The sequence below is a fragment of the Vombatus ursinus genome, unplaced genomic scaffold (assembly GCF_900497805.2).
Source record: "Vombatus ursinus unplaced genomic scaffold, bare-nosed wombat genome assembly UNPS02005286.1, whole genome shotgun sequence".
Lineage (NCBI taxonomy): Eukaryota > Metazoa > Chordata > Mammalia > Diprotodontia > Vombatidae > Vombatus > Vombatus ursinus.
The window spans coordinates 3,761,468-3,774,054 of NW_020945064.1; the positions used below are offsets into that span (position 1 = coordinate 3,761,468).

The 12,587-nt window shown below is 39.2% G+C and overlaps 1 protein-coding gene across 1 annotated transcript in view; it reads right to left on the reverse strand.

Annotated features, from left to right (window-relative positions):
- SNTB2 (syntrophin beta 2) overlaps positions 1-12,587 on the reverse strand; it is a 110,233-nt gene that overhangs the window by 16,449 nt on the left and 81,197 nt on the right. Inside the window, exon 4 of the mRNA XM_027846514.1 lies at positions 4,503-4,645. Within this exon, the coding sequence (XP_027702315.1) occupies positions 4,503-4,645 (143 nt within the window). The remainder of the gene's footprint in view (positions 1-4,502; positions 4,646-12,587) is intronic.

The window sequence follows — 12,587 nt, forward strand, 5'->3', positions numbered from 1 at the left end:
AGAGAAAATAATAACAACAACTGAAATTCATGTAGCATGTTGAAGATTTACATAACATTTTACATACATCTTTTCATCCGAGACTCACAACAACCCCGTGGGGGTAGGTACTACAGGTATTAATATCTCCATTTTACAGATGAGGAAACTGAGGCTCAAAGAGGTTAGTTTGTCCAAGGTCACACAGCTAGTGTCAGATGAAGGATTTGAGCCCACATTATCCTAACTTTCTATTTTATGACTTAAACTTTTGGTTCAACCACCTATATACACATGTACCTCTAATGATTGATTATGGAAAAATTAACCTTACCACCTGCCTGTCAACTTTGTGAGTCACCTACCCTACTTACTTCCTGAACTAGACAGAAGTAAAGTTGTAATTTTAACAGCAATTAATCTTGCAAAAGGCAAGATTATTGGCCATGGTGCCTATAAATTCAATCTACCTATCCTGTAGCAGGGCTTAAAATAACCAGAATTCACTGAATTTACTTATATTTAATAATTTAAGAAAATTTATTGGTTCACACCAAATTTTCTGGTTGCTTATACTGTGGCTATATGGTGCCAGTCCCCAAACTATCATTAAGCTATAGTCCCATAATTCCTGAACCCCCTCTGGGTGACTCCCCAACCTCCCCCTCCCAGGGTGATGGATTAAAGCACTTAAAAATGCAGTAAGAACCACTCTCCCATCGTGTGCATACTCTGTGGAATGATCAGGTTGTCGATATTTCCTCCTTCTGGTCATTTTTACTAGTAACATGATTTTCAGAATGCCTGATGCTTTAGACCCTTCTTTAGTTTACCTTAGACAGGTTTCAGTTCAAATACCTCCCCTTATGGTTCAGGCATGCTCCCACATTTCCTCCTTACACTTGCAAATAAAATCTAGCCTAGCAGTGCACACACAAGGATACCCCAACTTCAGCAGAACACAAATGTTCTTGGTCTGGTAGGCCTGGTTTACTGCTTTCATTCATTCATTTCCCTAAAGAATTACTACTACTGTCCTGGGTTTCTGGAAGGCTTATGGGATTTGGTGAGAAGGTAACATATCTTTCAAAGAAGAGACACAGGAATTCACTCGTGATTAAATATTTCCTACAGAAGTGCCATAGGGCAAGTCCCTATCTTAGGCAGCAGAACAGTAAGTGAAGGAGGGACCTCCTTTATCTGAGGTGTGTCCACCCACCCTCTGTAGGTCCCCTGGCCCTGAGTCTCCTCCTACGTGCACGATGGATGCATCCTGCTTTACAGAAATGGTGCCAGCCTCAAAAGCTACACGCCAACCAATTTTGGCACTGCAGGACCCTGCTGTTCTACAGAGTGTCTACACAAGTGACAAGGGCTCAATACTTATCCTTTTAGTTTACCCTTTTCATATAAAAAGGCCCCAAATTCCTGTGAGCTCTCTCCCTCTCTCCTCCACCTGCACCTCAGTGTAAGTCTGGCATAATGACACCGAGCACTTCTATCTACCAAATTACTTTAGGGGAGGGGTTGACTTTTAGTAAAGTTGGATTAACAAGTTTATCTGAGACATAGCAACAAATGGATATACATATTCTAGTTTGGCCATATTTGAGTATTATCATTTAAGAAACTTTAGCCTGCATTCTTTGATTGATAAATGGTCAAAGAATATGAATAGGCAGTTTTCAGAAGAAGTAATAAAAGCTATTAATATTCATAAGAAAAATGCTCAAAATCACAAATAATTAGAGAAATTTAAATTAAATTAGAACAGCTCTAAGGTACCAACTCACACCCATCAGACTGGCAAAGCTGACCCAAAAAAAAAAAAAAAAGGAAATTACAAATGCTGAAGGGTCTGTGGGAAAAACGGACACACTCCTTTGCTGCTGATGGAGCTGTGAACTGGTCCAGTCGTTTGGGAAAGAAATTTTTAACCTATGCCCCCAAACTGTTAAACTGTGCATCATTAGCCTTTGGCCTAGCAATATTGCTATTAGGTCTGTGCTTAAAAGTGATCAAACAAAGAGGGGGAAAGACACCATGTATTTATAGTAGCTTTTTTTGTGGTGGCAAAGAATTGGAAATAGAGTAGGTATCCATCAATTGGGGCATGAATGGCTGAGCAAGTAATGGTGCATGAATGTGATGGAATACTATGGTGCTGTACGAAATGATGAAGGGAATGGTTTCAGAAAAACCTAAGAAGACCTGTATGAACAGATGCAAAGTGAAATGAACAGAACCAGGAGAACAATTTATACAATAACAACAATATTTCAGTGGCAAAAAGCTTTGAAAGACTTAGGAACTCTGATAAACAAAATGATCAACTAAAATTCCAGAGGATTCATGATAAAACATGCTACCCAGCTCCGGTGCAGAGTGAGGCATATTTTTCTTTTTTTTGTTTATGGATCAACACAGAAATTTGTTTTGTTTGACTATACATGTTTGTGACAAGGGCTTTTCTTGTTTTCTCAATGAGGAGAGGAGAAGGTAAAAGGGAGAGAATTGGGGACTTGAAAATAAAATGGAATTTTTTTATTTTAAAGAAGTTTTGCACTAAAAAAATCTGCAGTTCTTTGATAGATGATTAATTGGACCCCTATTTTATTCCGCTCACTATTCATCAGTTTGATATGATTCCATACAGGTAGTGATTATAAACTCTGCATATTAGGCCCCAGAGTTGTGAAGTGCAGATTATAAATTCACTTGCTTAATCATAGGAAACTAATCAGAGGATCACCACCCTTGTTTTTCCTCGTTAAAGTGAACAAGTCTAGTGTGGCAGAGTGATTCAATGAAATGGAAAGTCCCCCAGCTATTTTTGTTGCCCCTCCATCCCTCATCATCCCTCTACTGCCCAACATGGAGAGATGGCCACGAGTGTTTGGCCAATAAATGACCCCTTCTGTGTGTCAGCCTGTGGCCTGCCTTTCTACTAGCTCATCAGCCCCTGTAGATGTGTTGACATCTTTTTATCAGTCCAGTCCATGGGTCTGCTTGTTGGCTCAGTAGGACCCCCTGAAAGGTCAAGATAGGTCTGTTAAGGCCTGCTCATAAGCTCATTTGCCAACCAATGGGATTATGTATTTTATGCAGACCCTCCTAGTCTGCATCAAGGTCAAGGTCCATCAACCAATGAGATGCATTTTCCTTTGACTCTTCTGTACCATCTGGGTATCAAGGACTATGAAACTGAAGCCCTGGAGGAAGGGGGCATCTGAGATTGTGAGGAAGATCTGAAGTCAACTTCATTAGAGGGGCCATGGACCCTTTAATAAAGTACTATTGGCTCAGAGATCTGCTTCATTTCTTTTATTGTAGGTTGGGCAACTTTGGACCCCACAGTTCTCAAATCTACATCTCCCAATTCTCTATGTCTGGACTGCCCAGAACATCTTGCTGGTTTTATTCACAATGAAGTCAATGTTTATTTTATGGAGCCAAAATTATATGCTTTTATATTAGAAAGAGAAGCTAAAGGATATATGGGCTAAGTCATGTGGTTTATTCACATTACTGCACTCTAGATGAAATGCTTTCATCATTCAACCTGAAGGCTATCAAAATTTCAGTGGTTTTCCAGTCACAGACAATGACATAGTGATCACGTCATTCTCTTATCTTAGTGACCTAGACAGCTCTTAAAAGAGCAGCTGTTTTTAAAAATTTAATGAATAGTAGATCCCTTCAAGATTAGAAAGAAGCTTATTTCACACCTAAAAATGACAGGAAAGACAGAAGCACATTGGCTTGAAACAGGCTCTGTAATATGATAGATAGAGTTCAAAAGCCACACTTTTGCTTAAAATAAGAAGACTAGTTACTTAAAAAGCAATGATGGCACTAAAATTCATCATGCAGTCTAAAAATTCCTTGGGAGAGTTGGACCCAATTTATTTGGAGGTATGTGTCTTTTTTTTTTAATTTTTAAAAATTAAAAAAAAATTTTTTTAACATGTGTTTTTAAAACTTTGGGTTACAAATTTTCTCCCTTCCTCCCTCCCCACCCACCCTCATTGAAAAGGCAAGCATCTCGATACAGGTTATAGATGTGTAGTTATGCAAAACACTTCCATAGTAGTCCTGTTGTGAAAAACTAAGTATATTTCCCTTCATCCTATCCTACCCCCCATTTATTTGATTCTCTCTTTTGTTTTGGTTTTTTTAGTTTTTTTTTTAATTTTTATTTTCATTTTTTGGCTAGGCAATGGGGTTAAGTGACTTGCCCAGGGTCACACATCTAGTAAGTGTTATGTGTCTGAGGCCGGATTTGAACACAGGTCTTCCTGAATCCAGGGCCGGTGCTCTATCCACTGCGCCTCCTAGCTGCCCCCTCTATTCTCTCTTTTGACTCTGTCCCTCCTCAGAAGTGTTTGCTTTTGATTATCCCCTCCGCCAATCTCCCCTCCCCCAATCTGCCCTCCCCTCTATCAATTCCCTGCTTTCTTGTCCCCTTCCCCCCTTATTTTTCTATAGGGTAAGATAGATTTCCATGGAGGTATGTGTCTTACCGCGTGGCAATAAGAGGGTAGCTATGACATGGTGATGCCCAGGCGTCCCTTGTCCATGGCATGTAGTCATAGAGCAGTAAATCCTTCTCAGTCACAGCCATCAGGACTGGTCTCCACTGCTGCCTTCCACCATCTAGTTTTGCCTGAAACATCAAAATAAATGGATTGTTAAACGGTAAACAGAGAAAGGGAAATAGCCTGTACAGCCATGCAACTGGTAAACAGTCCTGCTATTCATTGTCTATGTGGCATTAAGATCAGGGGAAGAAAAAAAAACCTTATCTTAAAAAGAAACCCGAAGAAGTGAAGAAAAAGTGGGAAAAGGGAATAGCAGCTTCTCCACAAAGCTATCAGTCTCTACAATTTATTCTCCCCTTCCCTGGCCCTATAATCAGCAATTTCCACAGAGTATCTTGGGAAATGGAATACTTTTTCCTATTTCTCTAACAATTTTATACCACACTAGCCCTTCACCAAAGTGTGGTAATCTGTTTAGAATGGTTCCTAGTACTGGAATGTTGGAGGAAAAGACTGAGTACCTTCTGTGCAAAAGACAGACATACAAAACCCTGTCATTAAAGAAACCTATAATCTAAGCTTCTGTCAAAAGGATTCCAAAGAACATCTTGGGAAGATCATGTTCATTTATCAGCTAAGAAATTATAACATGATTCACTCACATGTGGTGCCGTTATTTCTGGAGAGCATTAAAAACATCAAAACCCTGTTTATGAGAGATTTATCCTATCCTATCAAAGGTCAAAGAATAGATGGTAAGAAATCACACAAGCCAAGTCCAGCATGCAAGGAAAAGAGTACTAGATTTGGATTCAGAAGTCCTGAGTAAAAATCTCAGCTTTGCCACATACTACTAGGGTGACCTTGGGTAAGTCACTGAAAGTCTCTTGGGCCTCAATTTCTTCCTCAGTAAAAATGAAAGGATTGGACTAAATGATTTCTAAGGTCCATTTCAACTCTAAATCTTTGACCTTATATTCTTCTCACTGTTGAGGTCCTCGTCTTCTTAGTGGTAAACTATAATAACTATTAATAGTAAAGCATATAAGAAAAGTTAAATCAGTAAATCTCCAGCTGGATGTCACAAACTGAACTCCATTGAACTCCATTACGTCCAAAATGGAACCCCTTGTCTTCACCCTCTAAACCTGCCCCTTCTTCAAATTTCCCGATTTCTGTTAAGGGTACCACTAATTTTCCAGTCTTCCAAATCTATCCTCAGAGTATTCCTTGACTCGTCCCCTTCCTTCTTCTCCTGTATCCAATCTATGATATATCTCTTATAAGCCTCTTCTCTCCAGCCTTCATCTTTGTGCACCTCTGTCTACTGCAATACTTTTTCAACTGGTCTCACCATTTCCGGTATCTCTCCTTTTTCAACCCTTCCTCCACAAAATGGATAAATTGGTATTTCTAAAATATAGATTTAACCATGCCATCCTGCTACTAAAAATCTTCCCTGACTCCCTGTTGCCATCAGGATAAAATACAAAATCCTCAGTGCAGTGTTTAAGACCCTCCACTATGAAGCTCCTACTAGAGTTGTTTCTTTTTATTTTATTAAATTTTATTTTATTTTTAGATCAGTATTGTCTGATACTCTTCCCCCCTCACCCCTATTGAGAAAGCAAGAAAAAGGAAATCCCCTAGACAAATACAAACCTGTATTGTTATACAAAACAAATTCCCAGGTTGGCCAAATTAAAAAAAAAAAAAAAAGACAGTCTTGTCCATATTTTGAGTCTATCATGTCTTTATCAGGAGGCAGAGTACCATGTTTTATCTTGAGACCTCTGGAATTACGGTTGGCCATTATGTTGATCACAGCCCCTAAAGCTGTCTGTCTTTACAACACTGTTATTTAAATTCTTCTCCTGTTCTGCTCACTTCGCTCTTCATCAGGTCATACAAGTCTTCCCAGGTTTTTCTGAAACCATCCCCTTCATCATTTCTTACAGCACAATAGTATTCTATCACATTCATGACCCATAACTTGTTCATTCATTCCTCAATTGATAGGAAGGAACCTCCACCATTTCTCATTCTTTGCCTTCTGGTCTTATTTCATGTTACTTTCCTTCCACTGCAATCAAACTGGTCTGCACACAGCTTCCTGTATACAATCACTCATTTCCCAAGTCTAACCACAAACAAGTAATTCATGTTCATTTTTAAAGAGTGAAGAATTGTACATTGGCCCCTCCCATTTAGTGACCATTTTAAAGCTCATCACAGCTCTTAAAATTAATGAGGAGCAAAAGACCAATATGGGAACTGAGGGAAGCTTTAGACTTATGAGGTGCTTCATTAGAAGAGATATCACAGGGGACAGGTAACAAAAGGCTCCCCAGAATGAGATCCCAAGCCTCAGACAACTGATATCTAGAACACAAAAACACAAGGAAAACTCCAAAAACCCCTCTATGACTCCATGGATCATAATGTCCATGGGGTTTTCTTGGCAAAGATATTGCAGTGGTTTGCCATTTCCTTCTCCAGTGGATTAAGGCAAACAGGTTAAATGACTTGCCCAGGGTCACACAGCTAATAAGGATCTGATGAATTCAGGTCTTCCTGACTCCAGGCCCAGCACCCTATCTACTGAACCACCTAGCTGCCTCCCAAACAGAGGATGAGTGACTTGCCCAAGGTCACACAGCTCCTAAGTGTCAAGTGTTTGGTCTGAGGCCGGATTTGAACTCGGGTCCTCCTGACTTCAGGGCTGGGGCTCTATCCACTATGCCACCGAGCTGCCCCCACGATAGTATTTTTAAAGAAAAAAAAAGGAAAAGGGGGAAAAAAACCCTCAACAACATTAATGAACATATTGGAAAAGGCTGGAAATATGTGCCACACCTGTGGCCCTCCCAACACTGCAAAGGGACGGGGTGAGGGAAAGTTCTCATGTCTCTTCACTGGAGCCAGGCTAATTCTTTGTAACTCACTTTTGATTGTTTTGTGGGTGTTCTTCCTACTGATATTGCTGCAGCTATCTGTACTTTCTTGGCTCTGCTTACTTACTTCTGCATCATGCTTTGTAAATCTTTCTGTGCTTCTCTGTATTCATTATGCTCATCATTTCTTACAGTAGAGTAATATGCCATTGCATTAATGTACCACAATCTTTTTAGCTGTTTGTCAGTTGATGGGCATCTACTTTGTTTTAAATTTTTTTTTCCTATCACCAAAAGTGCTGCTATAAATAGTTTGGTGAGTATGGGGACTTTCTTCTTATAATTGACCATGCCGGGGTATAAACCTACTAGTGAATTTTAAATTTAGTCCTCTAGATCTTATTGTCAACTATGCCTGGATGAATATGTTCTCAGGATTGTGTACCTCAGGGAGGTGAGGGAGGGGAGAAAGAAAATTTGGAACTCAGAATTAAAAAAAAAAAAAAAGAATGCTTAAAATGTCCTTACATGGGAAGAATTTTTTTTTTTTTTTTTTTTTTGGTGAGGGCAAATGGGGTTAAGTGACTTGCCCAGAGTTACACAGCTAGTGAGTGTTATGTGTCTGAGGCTGAATTTGAACTCAGGTCCTCCTGACTCCAGAGCTGGTTCTCTATCCACTGTGCCACCTAGCTGCCCCCAAAAATATTATTTTTAAAAAATAAAAGATATGGCTACCAAAAAAAAAAAATTGTGTACTTCAGAAGTAACTATAATTTTGATGTTTTCCCCAACTATGAATCTAGGAGTGATTTTTTTATTTGACATACACAGAGATACTAACAACTCACAGGGTGATGGCTTTTTAATGTTTACAAAGTACTCTCCTCAAAATAAGCTGTTTTAGTACATAGAATAATGATTATTGTGTCCATTCTATGCATGAGGAAACTGAGGTAAAGGTTTGCTTTGCTCAGGGTCCCACAGCCAGTAAAGGTGTCAGAACCAGAACTTGAAACTGGGTCTACTGACTTCAAGTCTTTTGCTTTTACCAGTATCTCAAGCTGCCAAGTCTAAAAATGCTCCTTAGTATTTTTTGGGTCCTCCCCTAAGGAGTTAAGTTTAGTTAAAGGAGTTGATATTAACCCAAAAGCCTTTATGCTTAAGACATGTGGCATCCCAAGAAGGAAAAGATGATAAAGCAAAATTTCTCTCTCCTTAGAGGGAAAAAATAGTACTCTAGCAAAAATTACAATAATCTATTTAAAATTTTTTGGGGGGAGAAGATTTGAGATAGTCTAGGTTAAAATATATGCCTCTGAAACATCTAAATTCAATTTATTTATTCCATTAAAAACATTGGGGTCTGAAAAGTATTTGCCAAGGGAAGCAATGTCCAGCATGAGGACAAAGAACATTTTTTCTCAGGTAAGTCTAAAGAAAAAGAAATGATCATTCCTAAGCTTCAGAATCCAGGGGTTTGTTTCTCTTTAATCTTGGAGTAAGGCAAATGAACACCTGAGCATTTCAGGTCTGTGTTCATAGGTTTCTGACAGGTACAGGTGTTCCCCCCACTGGTCCAGGTCAGAACCTCTCTACACCTCAAAACAGTTTTCTTCAGTTTCTATGGCTCCCCCAGGGCCATCCTTTGCTGTCCAAACCTCTGGTGACCTCAGAAGATGCAATGGTGCCACCATCCACGGCCTGTACTCCGCTCAGAGGACTTGGGTAGGATCATCAAAACTTGCAATCTATTGGAATAATCTTTGAGAGTCCAGGCTCACCTCCGGCAATGAAGCACTTGAGTGTGCCTTAAACAGAGGTGCCACCATTTAGAAAATGAAGTTCTGGCTTAATGACTCTTCTTGGTTAGTTGTTCAGTTGTGTCCACATCTTTGTGACCCCTTAGACCATAGCATGCCAACACTATTCACAGGGTTTTCTTGGCAAATATACTGATGTGGTTGGCCATTTCTTTTTCCAGTGGATTAAGGCAAACAGACGTTAATGACTTGCCCAGGGTAGTAAATGTCTAAATGAATTTGAACTCAGATCCAGTGCTGGCTGCCTCCTTATAAGGCTACCTTTGCTTTTGGTTTGGTTAAAATGCAGACTGCTATACTGAGCCTGTGCCTTGTGCTGTGGGCAGCCCAGGGGCTCAATAATTTAAGTTTCTCACTGAACAAAGAGATATTAATGTTGGAGATTGAGCTTGCATATCTTACAACACCTACACACACTTACATATCTGCCCCATGTGATAGCCTTCTACAACAGCATTTCCCCAAAAATGGAACCTATTAGAACTAAAGCACGGAGAGATAAGACAAACAATTACTCATTCTCTTTTTAGGTCCTCTAACAGAAAATCTCAAAGTAATGTTCTGAAATTTTTGGTCAACTCTAGTATACTACAAAAAAGATGATAAAAAGCTAATGGAACCGTAACACCAATCTTGGATTTATATATACATTCATGAAGAAAATTTCCAGGATTTAGAATTCAGGAGCTTTCAACAGTTTAAAATGAGAACAACTATCAAATGCAATAAAATTAATGTAAAGATTAGATAGATGGTCATATGCATACGATAAAATAAAAACATTACGATATAGGAATTTTCTGCATAGCTGTACCTTGTAGGAAGCAAATACAATACAAAAATTCTCCACTGAGGAGTGGGGGAAGAAACTGGGAATGATTATTTACTTCAAGATTTTTTCATTTTACAAATGGAAAAGAAATGAGAACTATGAAACAACGAATTGGAAAAAGAATCAACAGCTTAGCATGAGGCACAAAATCTTGCCCAAGAAACAAATTCCCTGAAAGTCAGAATGGACCAGACAGAAGCAAATGACTCCATAAGACAAGAAGCATTAAAACAAAGTCAAAAGACTGAAAAAATTAAAAAGTGGAAGAAAATGTAAGTTCTCATAGCAAAAACAACTGACTTGGAAAAAGGACTGAGGAGAGAAAATTTAAGATTCATTTTACTCTCTGAAAGTTATGACCAAAAAAAGAGCCCAAACATCATGTTTTAAGAAATCTTAAAACTGTCCAAGAAGGCAAAGAAGAAATAGAAAGAATCTACTGGTCACCTCCTGAAAGAAATCTCAAAACGAAAACTCCCAGGAACATTATAGCCAAAATCCAGACCTTCCAGGTCAAAGAAAAAATATCACAAATAGCCGGAAAGAAAGAATTTAAGTACCAAGGAGCCACAGTCAGGACCACACACAACTTAGAAGCTACCACTATAAAGGAGCAGAAAACTTAGAATATTATATTCCAGAAAGCAAAAGACATAGAGTTACAACCAAGAATGACTGAGAAGAGCTAAGTATAATCTACAGGGGGAAAAAAAATCTACCTTTATTGAAACAGAGGACTTCCAAGTATTCCTGATAAGACCAGAACTGTGTAGAAACTTTGAAGTGCAAACACAGTAGTCAAGATAAGCATAAAAAGACAAACAGGAATGGGCAATCATAAGGCTAAACAAGGACAAACTGCTTAATTTTAACATGGGGAGCTGATATGTGTGTCTCCTCTGAACTCTGAGTCACAAAAGAGCCTCCATCAAAATAGATGTGAGGTCTGGGAATGGTTGTTTTATCGTGATGATAAAAGAAGAATGTAAAGGGATGGGAAAATGAATGTAGGGGTGGGGAAAGGAAAATTATCTCACAATTGAGTGCACAAGTAGAAGTCTATACAAACACCAAACAGGGTGGAGACGGGGGTGACGCTTGAACCTCGCTCTCATCGGAACGAATCGGAAGAGGGAAGACCACAAACACACACCTGGGGTCAGAAATTTCACTCAACAGGGAAATAAGGAAAGGAATTAAAGGAGAAGGGAGTGGGAGGGAGGGGAGATTAACAGACGGATTAATTCCCAGCAAAGTGGAACTCTAAAAATGTACAAAATATATATATAACCCTTTTTTGTGGCAGGAAAGACCTGAAAACTAAGGGGAGGTGGGTGCCCATTCACTGGGGAATGGCAGAACAAATGATGGTATATGAATGTGATGAGATACTACTGTGCTGCAGAAATGGCAAAGGGAATGGTTTCAGAGAAACATGGGAAGACTTACATGAACTGATGCAAAGTGAAGTGTGCAGAACCAAGAGAACAATTCACACAATAACAATATTGTAAAGACAACAACTTGGAAAAACTTAGGCATTCTAAAGGACAGAAGACCTATCTCTTTACAGAGAGGTGAAAGAGTCAAAGTGCAGAAACACTCTTTTTGGGGCAGCTAGGTGGTGCAGTGCATACAGTACTTGTCTTAGAGTCAGGAGGACCTGAGTTCAAATCTGGTCTTAGACACATAACACTTACTAGCTGTGTGACTCTGGGCAAGTCACTTAACCCCAACTGCTTCACTAAAAAAAAAAAAAACAACCAAACAACAAAAAACAGAAACACTTTTTTTTGGACATGGTCAGTGCAGGAATTTGTTTTATTCAACTATATGTTTGTGACAGGAATTTTAAAAAAAAATCATTTCTCCATTTGGAAGGGGGGTGAGAAGGCAGATTTTTGCTGATTGAAAATATTTTTAAAAGAGATATTGCCATTGCTTCACTGTTGCCCGCTAAGGAACATGGGACCTTCCATCTGACTTGCAGTTGAAATCTTCCATATTTGTTTGTCTCCCTCTTTAAAATGTAAGCTCCTTGAGAGCAGGCACTGTCTGACTGTTCTATTTGTATCTCCAGCACTTGGCATTGTGCTTTGCACATCGTAAGCATTTAATAAATGTTTTATTGAATCATTCATTCATATGGTTTTGCATTGGAGACCACTTATACCCATACAATATGACTGAATCAAGTAGTTAGACTAGGCCTGCACAATCTGGCCTGCTGGTCGCTTGCAGCATGCCAAAGGATTTCCAGTGGCCACAGAAAAATGTAGAGGAAATCCTTTGGTATGCCAGAAAGAGCCCAGGGATTGCAGGTTGTGCAGGCCTGGGTTAGACAATTCGGCACATAAGCTAAAGAATAGAGTGACTGCACAGATGAAGGTAATTACCAGAAGAACTGGTATTTGGACTAATACTCAAAAGACAGGGAAAGAAACCCACGTGAGAAGGGGAATTTGGTTCCCAAGAATTGTGTTCCTGGTAAAAGAGGAAGGACCCAAACATCTCCAACAAA